This window comes from Leuciscus leuciscus, assembly GCF_965113295.1.
Source record: "Leuciscus leuciscus genome assembly, chromosome: 6".
NCBI lineage: Eukaryota > Metazoa > Chordata > Actinopteri > Cypriniformes > Leuciscidae > Leuciscus > Leuciscus leuciscus.
The window spans coordinates 18,817,591-18,829,916 of NC_138730.1; the positions used below are offsets into that span (position 1 = coordinate 18,817,591).

Below are 12,326 nucleotides of genomic sequence, written 5' to 3' on the forward strand. Positions count from 1 at the left end.
CTGCAAAAACGGCAGTGTATCAAATACTTGTTCTCCCCACTGTATATATAAATTCTATTGTATAATATCAATTGTTATGTAAAAGAAAAAAAAAATATATAAAAACGTTAACATAAACATTTCATATACAATATAATTTAACACTTTTGTAGGTCTATATTGTCTCATTTATCCTTGTATCATGTGTATCATTATCAATGTTGATTTTCTGTATACTGTATATTTATTTTTGGACTGATAGTGGTTAATAAAGTCAAATAATGGTATGAGAGTGCCAGTGGTAATATCATTGTGTTCCTGTCGGTCAGTGTTAGAGGATCTGTGTAACAACTCAGGCTTAGCCTGACAGTTAGCCTGCCCTGGACAAGGCTAGTTTCCCAGCATAAGTTGCCAGAGTAACTGAGTTTGAACTATTTTAAGTTTGCTATATGAAACAGAATCCACCAACAATAAGTCTGACTAACCAAAATAAGCCTGTCTTGTATTCTAATCTTGTTTTATGGAACAGCCCTCAGAAGGATAAAGGAGGCCGTGACTGATAAATATTGCATGAGATGAACTAAACTTTTTTTCTTTTTAAAGTTTTGGATTTAGAACAACAGTGTGCCAGATAGCTTAACATGTTATCTTAAGGACAGTTCATTTGCATATATCTCCATGGGACATTGGAACCTGTAGCGCTCCATTCTGATCTCACTAACACCTCTTCTAGCACCAATATAGGTTCTCCTGTAGTTTAGAAGGAAGTTTCTGTAGACTATTAGGTCACTCTTAAGTATATTCTTTTGCATAACAAGTACTCTTTGTAAATTGTACTCTTTTTTCACAAGGGAAAACTATTTTTATTAACTTTTTACAAACTATAAGAGTCTATTACAGACTATGTTTTAAGCCAGTACTGTATTTAAATGTCAAATGTAGATCAGATGATATCAGCAAATACAGAAGGAAATAGAAATGAGTTAACAGATAATAAACATTACCCATTAACCTAGCTGAGTTACACCTCTTTCAACCTTTGCTCAAGATGCCTTCATTGTGATTCACTCCTCACTTTTCCAACATGATGCAAAAATAATCAGTTACGCTGAATATATTGTACCAGGTATGTATAAAACATTTCTATTAATTTTACTGTTATTTCAATATGTTTTTGACTATATAATAATGTATTTCTCTTTTCAATTGATCACATGATGGTCATATGACTATTGTGCATTGCAGTGCACTTGTGCACATTCTTGTATTTAAGCATTAATGCTACAGTAACATGACATAACATATTATCAAGTAAGTTCTTGTCTTTTCTGTGCCTCAAAATGAGTTATTATTGTACTTCTAATTTAGACTAAATGTAATGCTTTGACTGTTTCACCATGTGATTCCATATCAGGAAATTGATATGACAGACTAAGGGTGATTTATGGAAACAACAAAAATGATCATTATCAAAATTATTTTGTTTCTTCTAGATAGGGCATCATGGGAAATATCATGCATCACAGAGTTAATATGGTTCTAATGACATATTTGGTTATGGCAATGTCTGCACATGAATGTCTGACTTCTGAAGAAAAACAAGTAACTTCATCATCATTAAACGGTAACGAACATTATCTAATTAATGCCTTAATCACTGTTTAGCCCTGTCAAACATAAAACATGCATCATATATATATTCTTGTCAGATTATTTGCATGGCAAAAACTGTGTGAAATTTTATTTTAAAAAGCAAATTAACCTCTAATTGAAGCTGATGACAGTACCAAAATTGAGCATTAGTGTTTATTTTTTAAATAACACATACACGTTACACCTCTTAAAATCAGCACAGTAATAATTAAACAATAATGTTCTGGGTTCAAAACATCGATTTTTGTTTTGTTTTTTACTTCACACAGACAATAAATTATTATATTATATTATATTACATTATATTATATTATATTATATTATATTACATTACATTACATTACATTACATTACATTATATTATATTATATTATATTATATTATATTATATTATATTATATTATATTATATTATATTATTTGGTCCATATATACTTTGTAATACTGCAGCTTAATTCTTTGGTTACACATTACCAATGTAATTCATGTTGAACACACTAATGGCTTTGATGACAGGAATTGAAAAGACAATATTAAGGAAATGTATCACAGTAGGTCTTGTGGCTATATTAATGTTTAACCTCATGCAATGCATTGGACCTTAAACTTCCATTGAATGTGAATTATGTTTGTATATATATATATATAGTCTGTACAGTATAAAAATCATTATGTTTATGGAAAGTCCTCATAAAAAAATGGAAACTCAATATGTGTGAGTGTGTGGTAAGGATTCTGTCCATAGAGCTTTTATTTGACTGAAACTTGACCTGAACCAAGCTCTGAAATAATAAATATTCCAATATGTTTCAATGTATGGTTTTGTGAATTCATAGAGACACAAGCCACTGCCATCAAAAACAATATACACTCTGTATTCCTGATGTACTGTAACCTCTTTCGTCAGACACAACAGGAGTCGCTGAAGGGAACTCCAGCTGGCCTGTTGTGCTCGGTGCTTTGACAGCAGTGCTTTCCATCGGACTCCTCATAGCACTGGCCGTGAGATACCGTTTCTTCCGATGGTGCCGGATGGCTGGAAACAGTCACGCTTTTTTACTGGACGAAGAAACAGCCAGCCAGATCAACCAAGCCGGAGCGCTGGAGGGAGAAATCCCAGTGCGTGGCATGAGGGGTAGAATGAGACATACTGGAGAAAGTTCAGATGATGAGGATGATGATGGCTTCATCGAGGACAACTACATCCAGGCAAGTGTGAGAGAGATAGAAGAGGAAGAGGAGAACCAACTGGAAGATGCTGAAGACAGTGATGATGAACTGATCATTCCAGAAATTATATAAACTGGTTTTGTCCGTGTACTGCTATGTCCCCATAAAGTTTGGAATTACTATGACATTTTTTAAATGTATGCTTTTATTAACAGTAAAGATATAATATTGTTACACATTTCTATTTCAAATAAATTGTTCTTCAAAGAATATGCATTCTAGCAGTCAGTTTCTTAAAGCAATATTCTGATCTCAGTACAAGTTAAGTTTAATCAACATGGTATGGCATGATGTTCATCCCTCCTTTTGTTTAATAGAAGTAAAAGTATGGCCGTTACAATAGAAGTAAATGGGCAGCAGCAGAAGCCCACATTAAAGTTCCATGAAATGGAAGTTACAATAGTCTTTTTTTTATCCATATTTTGACTTATATCTGAGTGAAACGGTTTATCAAACAAAAAAAATGTAGGGTGGGACGTGATTTTGATCATGGGGAATTGATTGGATGGTTGTGGATTGCTATTGCTGTGATGTCATGTGATTGACAGGTTGTCCCGCCCTCACGCCAGTAAACACATCATCAGAGAAGAGAAGAGATGAACTGCAAGAGGGAGCGGAAGTTATTTTGATTTAAGATTACGAGGACACGTGAAAAATGTTGTGGACAGATAAAACATGTATAGGCCAATAGTGCAATATTCCATAAAAAGTAGGATTAAAATTGTGCTTTTTACAATGTAGCCCAATTGCATTTGGCATTATAAACACTCTTTGTGGATTGGTGGCCTTTGTACCAGTCGCACTGAGACATTTCTAATGATACTGAATGTTTAGTGTTGTATGATAGTTGTTCACATTAAACCATATAGATTTTTGGGTGAATTTCAGATGGTTTCAGCATGTGGATAGAAGAGATGGGGGAAGAGGGGGTGAAGGGAAAGAAATGTAAATTAAGACAATACCGAGGTGATGGACTTGAGTGTGTTTTCGTCTCGGATGGAAATGATAATTTAGCAAGAGAGAGTTAAAATGTTAAATGAGACGGCTCGACATCTTCCAGTTTTTCCAGCCTTACAACAGAGAGGAAGTAAAAAAGGAAGAAGTTGAGGATCAATGAGGATGGAAGCAGAGAGGGTGATGGCAGAGATAAAGAATATAAGTTATAGATTGCTGTAAAAGTCAGGCATTTTGTTACATTATCCTATGCCAGATTGGAAGATGTGATCCATACTACAGCCAGAGGTCAGGAAAGATGCCACTATTGGTCTCACTACACTGACAAGCAAATGCTCCAAAAACTTTGCTGATGATACTTCCTATTCTTTTGTTTTCTGCCTGTGGTAACTATGAGTGAAATGTCACTTCATCATTGAGTATCAGACATTGACACCTTGTGGAATAAACTTATTCAGTCATTGAAGATTCAATTATTGTTGTGCAGAAAAAAATATAGGCTACTTACACTGTTACACACCTCGGGTCATTAGCGACCCTATGCAATTTTTACAAAAAATGAATGGAAAAACAGGTAGCCTATTCTTTTACAATTTTATTTTTTATTTTTTGTTTCTTGTTATATTGTTTATAATGAATTGATTGAGGAATACTAAGAAGGTTGATGTCTTACTTTAAAAACTGAATGAAGAGGAAAGTAAATGACGCCCCGGGTCACTAAAGACCCGAGGTATGCGTTTAAGGGTTAATGCTTTTTGAAACTCTAAGACATGGTTTCATACTTTACACAGGCAGTAAAGTTGCATCTGAATTTGTGTCAAGTTTTTGACATTTTCACATGTTAGTTCCAAATGAAATATTGTAGCACAAGATTGAATATCATTAAGGCTTTTTTAATGTTTTTGAAACTAAGGGCATTAAACTACTTCTTAGATAGTGAAAATGCATTTGAATGTGTGTGAAGTTTCAGACAATTTGCCAAAAATAATTTACCCAATAAGTCAGTAATAAATGACGGCACATCCGCAACCTAAAAAAAAAAAAAAGTTAATGGACAGATGTAGAAAACTAATTTTGGAAAAGCCTTAAATATATGTAAAATATAAAGTCTTTAATTTTTTCTAGCTGTGATTTCATAATTAGTTATAGAGAGTTAAGTTATCTCATGAGACCGGGTTGTCATCATCGCGACACATAACACCTGAAACCCTGAAAATTACTGAAAAACATGATGGTTTAAACAGCTTTACAGTTATATGATACACAGGTTTTAAAATAAGAACGAATATGTGCTTTTATAAAAATTATAAGCTTCCCATTTCTACTTTTAAATCCTCCAAAATTGGCAACATCCACTTCCACTGTAAGTGCCTCATTTTAAAAAAGAAAAAAGAAAAGAAATGTATGTTTAGTGGTAATAAACATTAAGTTTTGCCACAAATGCTGTTGAATAATCTTAACTTTTCTTAACTTAAATTCCATTCATATTCAGGTGAATCCCCAAAGATTTGTTTTCTTATGATCGCACACAGTTCAAACAACATCTTAACACCTCAAACTTATGTAATTAATCCACCCATAATAATTGTTTGCCATACAATTGTTAAGTTATTTAGCTCATTCTTCACTGTTTGTTTTATTTTCAAGTGTAGATTTTCCTTTAAAAATCTCGTTTAAAAAGAAGAAGAAGAAGAAAAAAAGGTAACTTGTGGTGTCTTCAATTCAGCAAATGAAAAAAAAGAGACATTGTCATTCCCAATGGAACAAAGATGCTTACAATGCTTTGTATGTACATAGATTTCACAATAAAAGCATTTCTAAATTAATATAACTGCTTGCCAGAACATTTTTGTAAAATTGATAAAGATCTCCTAACAGTGTGCATACTTAAAACATTAGTCATTCAACAAATGTGAGTTGGTTCAATGAACAGCTTAGTCTGGAAAAGAAATATGTAGACATTAGTTTAGACTTTTAGCTTTTTGCGCCATCTGTAGTCAACTGTGTGGAATGACAGACGCAGACGCACAGTAAACATAACAGCATCACTTCAAGTCAAGACAGAGGATGAATTCAGTATAGGACAGGCATTTTGCCACAGAAATAGTATGAGTAGTGTGCCAATACACTAGCAGTTTGGTCCATTCATCAGATTGGAAATGGAAGGGGAAGCCGAACACATTGCATTCTGGGATAGTATTCCAATGAGTGTGTGCTCTGCACGTTTTGTCAAATGTCATCCAGTTATTCCATTCCTGCCATCCATTCAGTCTTTTAATTTCTTTCTCTCTTTTGTTGCAGCATTTAGATTTGTTTTCTTAAATCACAAAGTTCACATGACAGCATGAACACCTCCAATTTATGTAATTGATCCATCCATAATAACTGTTTACCATTCAATCTTTATTTTACATTGTGGCATTTCTTTTGAATATCTGCCTTAACGTCTTGTAAAATAAATAAAAAGTAAAATAAATAAAAAATTAAATTAAAATAAACTTTTTTCAATGAAGTATTCAATAGGCTACTTCAGACATGAAAAAAGACACTGGTTGCATCCGAAATCAATACTTCTCTGCTATATATTTGTGGGAAAACAGTATGTGACAAAAGTGTCTGAATTCACAGTAGGCCTACTTAATAAAAGAGTAGACAAAAAGTACCAAGAAGACCTAGCCTACTACTTCTGGCAACATTCTGAAGTGTGCATATGATACACCTTACCATCCCATGAGGCCACGGGAGAGGATTTATGAATGGCAGTGAAGCGACGTATCTGACGCTGGTAGGTCACATGATAATGACAACATGGCGAATGTAATGCGTCCAGATCACATATATATATTTTTAGCGGTAGTGAAGTAATTTATTCAAAATAAATAGGATGCAGCCTCTGTCGTTTCCACACTTAATAGAACAAAGATGCTTATGTACATAGATTTCACAATAACTGCGTAGCATAAAATTAGATTAGAATGTATTTAGTTTATGTGAATTAACATAATCACGAAGAGCGCATCACAATTTACTTTACAGCTAAACTACATCACATGTCGGCTACCACTTATATTTTATAGAGCTGTATATAGATTTCATAGATTTATTAAGCAAAGTGTGCATACCCAGACAGCAACATAGTGCCGGCCGAGATCCGGCCCACATCTGGTGCGGGTGGAATCCACATGTACTAGATGTGGGCCGGATCTGGGCCGACACTATGTTGCTGTCTGGGTACTTGTTATTGTTTTGGCCATTCAACAAATATGAGCTGGTTGATTTCCTCTGAAACGTGTGTAGAAATAACTGTTGACACTGTTGGTTTTGGTGCTATCTGTGGACAGCTGTGTGGAACGACACACTTCATGTAAACAACAGCATAGTACACTTACTTTTTTGCCACCGAAATAGTGCGAGAAGAAGGCCAGAATTCATCAGATGGACGGTGAAGTTGAATGCATTGCATTTTGGGATAAAGTATTCTAAGGCATATGCTTTATTGTAATCTACTGCACATACACATTCAGAATTCTTCCATATCGATATGGGATATTCCTACTTGTTATCTTTGACTTCCAACTATAAGGGCGTTCCATTGCCTGGCGCTCAGAAAATACAACATAAAGCAAGAAATGGCAATGCTATTTGCTTTGGAGGTGTTTGATTGTCAAAGATGTCTTCTAGACAAACTGCAGAGAATACATAATGCCATTTATTTTGCAGGTGAAAAATTAATAGAACAATATGTGGAAATAAGTTTTATCATCATGTAGGAACCAGGGGCAGAAGGAATTCTCAATTTATCTCTCATAACAAATTCGACTGACTAGATGTTGAATCCCTCCATGGACGGTTCCTTTGTCCCGTCACTGTAAACACTCTCCCCCTTCGTCGCCTTCGCCTTCTCGCATTTCTCTTCCCCTGCACATAAACTATCACTCCATATGCCATCACACCAAGCACCACAGCGCCCCCACTGGCCAGGAGGGTCACACCAGAAAGCAGCATGTCTGACTTGGTGAGACTGAGAAGCGTCGTCCCACAGACCACCAGCGCCAGGCCAGTGAAGAGCAACAGCACGGGATCTGCCGTTCCTCCACTCCGCAGCTGCTCGATGCGTCTGCGGCTGTGTATGCAGCCCATGTCTTGCACAGCAGAGCTGAGCAGCTGCTTCATGAGGACCACCAGTGCCAGGAGACAGAGAGTAGATCCTACGCCCAAACGCCACAGTACAGAAGGCCCAACAGCGGAAGAGGCGGTCGAGAGGAGCCCCACGCCAGCCGAGCCCAGGCTCAGAACCATGGCCACTGAAAAGCAGTAGCACACAAGAGAGACGTGTGGCTTTTTGAACCACCACAGCTCCACCTGGTCCTCCACGGCTTGGCGCTGGAGCCACAAAGGGTCCGCATGCAGATGGTGTGCTCCAGGACTCAGAGGGAGAAGCTCCATCTCAAGGGTTGTCTGGCGGTATGCTGTCTCCACGCTGTATGGTCAGACATGACACATTTTACAGTTATTAACACTTTACATAAAGGTTCAATGCATTAACATAAGTTAAGTTTACAGCATTTATTTATCTAGGTTGTTATTAATTTATAAGTATATTCGTTATTTTATTATATATATTAGTTGAAAATAGATTCTTAAAAAGAAAATTGTACTTCAGTTTTTCTACTTCAGAATTTCATGTTTAGAACAATGTATTATTTGTGTCAAATCGATTAATTGCAAATAATCACATCTAACATAAAGGTTTGTAAATATATAACACACACACGCACACACACACACACACACACACACACACACACACACACACACACACACACACACACACACACACACACACACACACACACACACACACAATCTTTTGGTTTTGATCTTATTTTACAGGCTGTACTTAATTTGTACAAGCAGTTTAGATCAAAGCCTTCGTACATCAATACTGGTGTACCCCAGGGCTCAGTTTTGGGTCCTCTTTTATTTATTATTTATCTTTTACCCCTTGGTAATATTTTTAGGAAATTTTGTATTCAATTCCACTGTTATGCCGATGACACCCAACTTTGACTGTCCTCCAAACCTATACCTCTACTTTCCCCCCATTTATCCTCTCAGATTGTTTTGCTGAGATTAAAGAGTGTTTCGCATCAAATCTTCTTAAACTTAAAACTGAAATACTTGTTGGTTCAAAAACCAATCTGGCCAAATCCAAAATTTTCCAGTGTTTGTTTCTAAACAGGTTAAAAGTTTGAGTGTCATCTTTGACATCACTTTATCATTTGAAGGTGAATCCCATATAAACAGTGTCATTCGTTTGGAATATATCCACATACGTAATATTTATCGATATTATCCGGCTCTCTCAGTAAAGAGCACTATGATTCTTGTTCATGCTTTAGTCAATTCCTGTATTGATTACTGTAACACTTATTTATGGCCTGCCGTCAAAGCTTCTCTCCAGACATCACACATTGCTCCCATACTACAACACTTCCATTGGCTCAGGGTTAAATATTTTATTGATTTTAATTTCTTTCTTCTTAAAAGGCACTAAAAAAATTGGCCCCTTCATACTTATCTGATCTTCTTCACATCTACACTCCTACTCATACTTTAACATCATCTTCTGCACTCACTCTTGTTCTCCATCAAACTCACACAACTTTTATGGGGTCCCAAGCCTTTAGTTATGCATCTTGTTATTTATGGAACTTGTTGCCACAGGATGTGCGAAACAGTGAAAGTCTTCTTTTTTTTTTAAATCTCTCCTTAAGACTAATGTTTTTAGGCTGGCTTTTATGTGATTGCTTTTATACTTGTATCTGTAATAATGATATGTTGTAAAATGTTGGTTGTTTTATTGTGTTTGTAATGTGTCCTTGAATGTAATGTAAGGTGACTATAAATAAAATGTATAATAATAATAAAAATGATATATATACAGTGTGTATATATATATATATATATACATATACAAACTTTTATGTAAGATGTGATTATTGCGATTAGTTGATTTGAGAGCACTAATCATTTGCTATTTCTTTGTAATTATTTCTGAAATTTATTTCAAGTAAATTCTCCACCAGTTTTTTTCAGTAAAACAATTATTCCCTTTAATGTCTGAGGCAACTGCCGCATGCACTCATCAAGTTCTAATTTTGTGTAATACATATTTTAGAAGAAACACATTTTTTTATTGTGGTTTACAAGTTTTAAAGTCCCCCTGTAGTCAATAATTTTAATTTAAAATTTTGGTCACCAAAATTACATATTTAAATGTTATTAAATGCCTTAAAATAGCTTGAATGTAATTCTACACCCTTGACACATTTAGTATATGAGGTTCTATGAATATGCAAATAAGACACACTCATTGACGATTGATTGGTTACAAGGTAGTTTGTGACGTCAGAAACACCAACGTATTGACTTATGCAATTTGCACACGGTTTGTCTTAAAGTATATTAAAACCACCACATAGACCTACAAACAACATTCAAATCTTGATGTTCACCGCAGGGGGACTTTAATGTTTTTTTTTTAACAAACACAAAAACTCTAAATGCAAATGTGCATTTATAAACAACCAGTCAGTATTTTAAGTTTTCCAAACCTTAAGCACACACACACACACACACACACACACACACACACACACACACACACACACACACACACACACTCAAAAAGACAGATACAGTAAACGCTCTGATTCAGTTATCCTTCAAAGCTCATGAGTTTGTGAGTATATATGATTAATTATTGGAACATTTGCAATCTGAAATTATCAAGGTTCTATTCCTACACAACCTTAAAAAGCATTAAAATGTCTCAAACTTGTGAAGAGACACTGCCAGTTTACGTCTCTATAACAACTCAATCTATTTTTTTACTTATTAAAACAATTGTGTTACAACAGTTAAATGCAAAATAAATGCTTCAGTATGTGTAACCCAACCTGTTTTTTAAACAACTTTACCTATGCCTCCATTACTTAAATGAAGTGTATACTATTGAAATAGTTTTTCAACACGCTGGAAGAAATGATAAAATCCATCATCATAAACCACAGAGATAATTGTAACTAATGGAGATTTTCCTCACCTTTCCTCAGTGCATGCTTCCAATCCTTGATTCAAACTTTTGAATAAGCATCATACAATCTCCAAATGTGATCCTCTTGTATCCTGAACATAAGACTTTCATTCATGTTCCTGCTTCAGAAAGTGACATTTTAGTAAGCTTAATTCTGACAAACACACACACACACCATCCTCATTTGCTTTGGCTGCAGCGCAGGACTGGTAACTATCACATCTCTCTTTCTTTGTCATTTTGTTTACCTGTCTCTCTCATTCTGTGGTGTGTCACAGTGCAAGCTGACTGGACATTGGTGCCAAGCACTCGGGGCAATGACATACTTCTCCCGTTGTCTTCTGCCACATTCCACCAAGACAATAAGAGGTTTCTCATTGTCTTCTTAGCGACACACTAAACAGCATGTCCGCAAATGGAGAGCACACACAAGCGCTCACACTCACACATGTGTGCGCCTAGCAGGCAGGCTGACTGACACTGAAAAGCAAGGATGTCTTTCAAAGCATTGTGGGAAAGACAATAGGCCGACTTGAGGGACATCCCACGAAGTGAATCTCTGATGTCACGCTTGCAGCATAATGGATGTTTTGTGACTGTAAGGATGGTGTCATTCACATGACATAAGTTTACTTCGCCTCAGCAACAATAGAGCCACTCTTCTCAGTGTTTATATGTGCTGATTATCCAGAAAAGCATGTGTGGCATGTTATTCTTCATAAACCTCATTTGTATAGGATCATATAGGAAATTCATACTGAGTAGAGCTGTGGAGGACTCCGCATATCATGTATACAAGCCTGAAGAAGCCGTGCCCTAAATTTGTATATATCCTGCTCACTTTATTACTAGTATTTAAGAATGTTGAACACATTTACAATTTATTATTGATTCAGTTTATATAGAAGTCTATGTTTCGGATGAATATTTTATGTACAGACGAGCGGTTTGGACCTTTGCTTCTGCGTCGGGTCAGAAGTCGACTCGGGTACGGCTGTTACCGGAAGCCGGTGATTATAGTTTATAAAAGTCATAAATCTGAATATTTTTCTTACAAAAAAGCATCACTTTGCTTTAGAAGACCTTTATTAACCACCTGGAGCCGTATGGATTACTTTTATGATGAATGGGTGTGCTTTTTAGGCTTCAAAATCAGTTCCCGTCACTCAGTTCACTATTCACTCCCATTATAAAGCTTGGAAAAGCCAGGATATTTTTTAATATAGGGCTAACTCCAATTGTGTTTGGCTGAAAGAACAAAGTCATATGCACCTAGGATGGCTTGAGGTTGAATAAATGATGGGATAAATATTCATTTTTTGGTGAACTAACCCTTTAAATAGAATTATTTTTACAAAGTGTAAGGACAATGAAGGACAATGACAAAGCCTTAAGGTCGGATGAGGGAAGCT

General features: G+C 35.7%; 1 protein-coding gene and 1 long non-coding RNA gene across 3 annotated transcripts; one reads left to right on the forward strand and one right to left on the reverse strand.

Moving 5' to 3' along the window:
- Nucleotides 1-945: 945 nt before the first annotated feature.
- Nucleotides 946-3,071, forward strand: LOC309501622. The gene is made up of 3 exons (XR_014206965.1): nucleotides 946-1,105; nucleotides 1,473-1,603; nucleotides 2,539-3,071. It is a non-coding gene; the product is annotated as an uncharacterized lncRNA (long non-coding RNA).
- A 3,975-nt stretch (nucleotides 3,072-7,046) lies between these two features.
- On the reverse strand, nucleotides 7,047-11,375 carry tmem125b (transmembrane protein 125b). 2 transcript variants are annotated; one of them, XM_082173746.1, is made up of 3 exons: nucleotides 11,163-11,375; nucleotides 10,924-11,036; nucleotides 7,047-8,295 (listed from the first exon to the last, which is right to left on the reverse strand). In XM_082173746.1, the coding sequence occupies exon 3, from the start codon at nucleotides 8,259-8,261 to the stop codon at nucleotides 7,620-7,622; it is 642 nt and encodes a 213-aa protein (XP_082029872.1). In that variant the 5' UTR covers nucleotides 8,262-8,295; nucleotides 10,924-11,036; nucleotides 11,163-11,375; the 3' UTR covers nucleotides 7,047-7,619. The 2 variants fall into 2 exon arrangements, with proteins under 2 accessions (XP_082029872.1, XP_082029871.1); XM_082173745.1 differs by having other exon boundaries at nucleotides 10,924-11,375.
- Between the last annotated feature and the right edge of the window lie 951 nt (nucleotides 11,376-12,326).

Bases quoted from the DNA above. Each gene is read 5' to 3' on its own strand.
- tmem125b (XM_082173746.1), bottom strand. From the start codon at position 8,261: ATGGAGCTTCTCCCTCTGAGTCCTGGAGCACACCATCTGCATGCGGAC.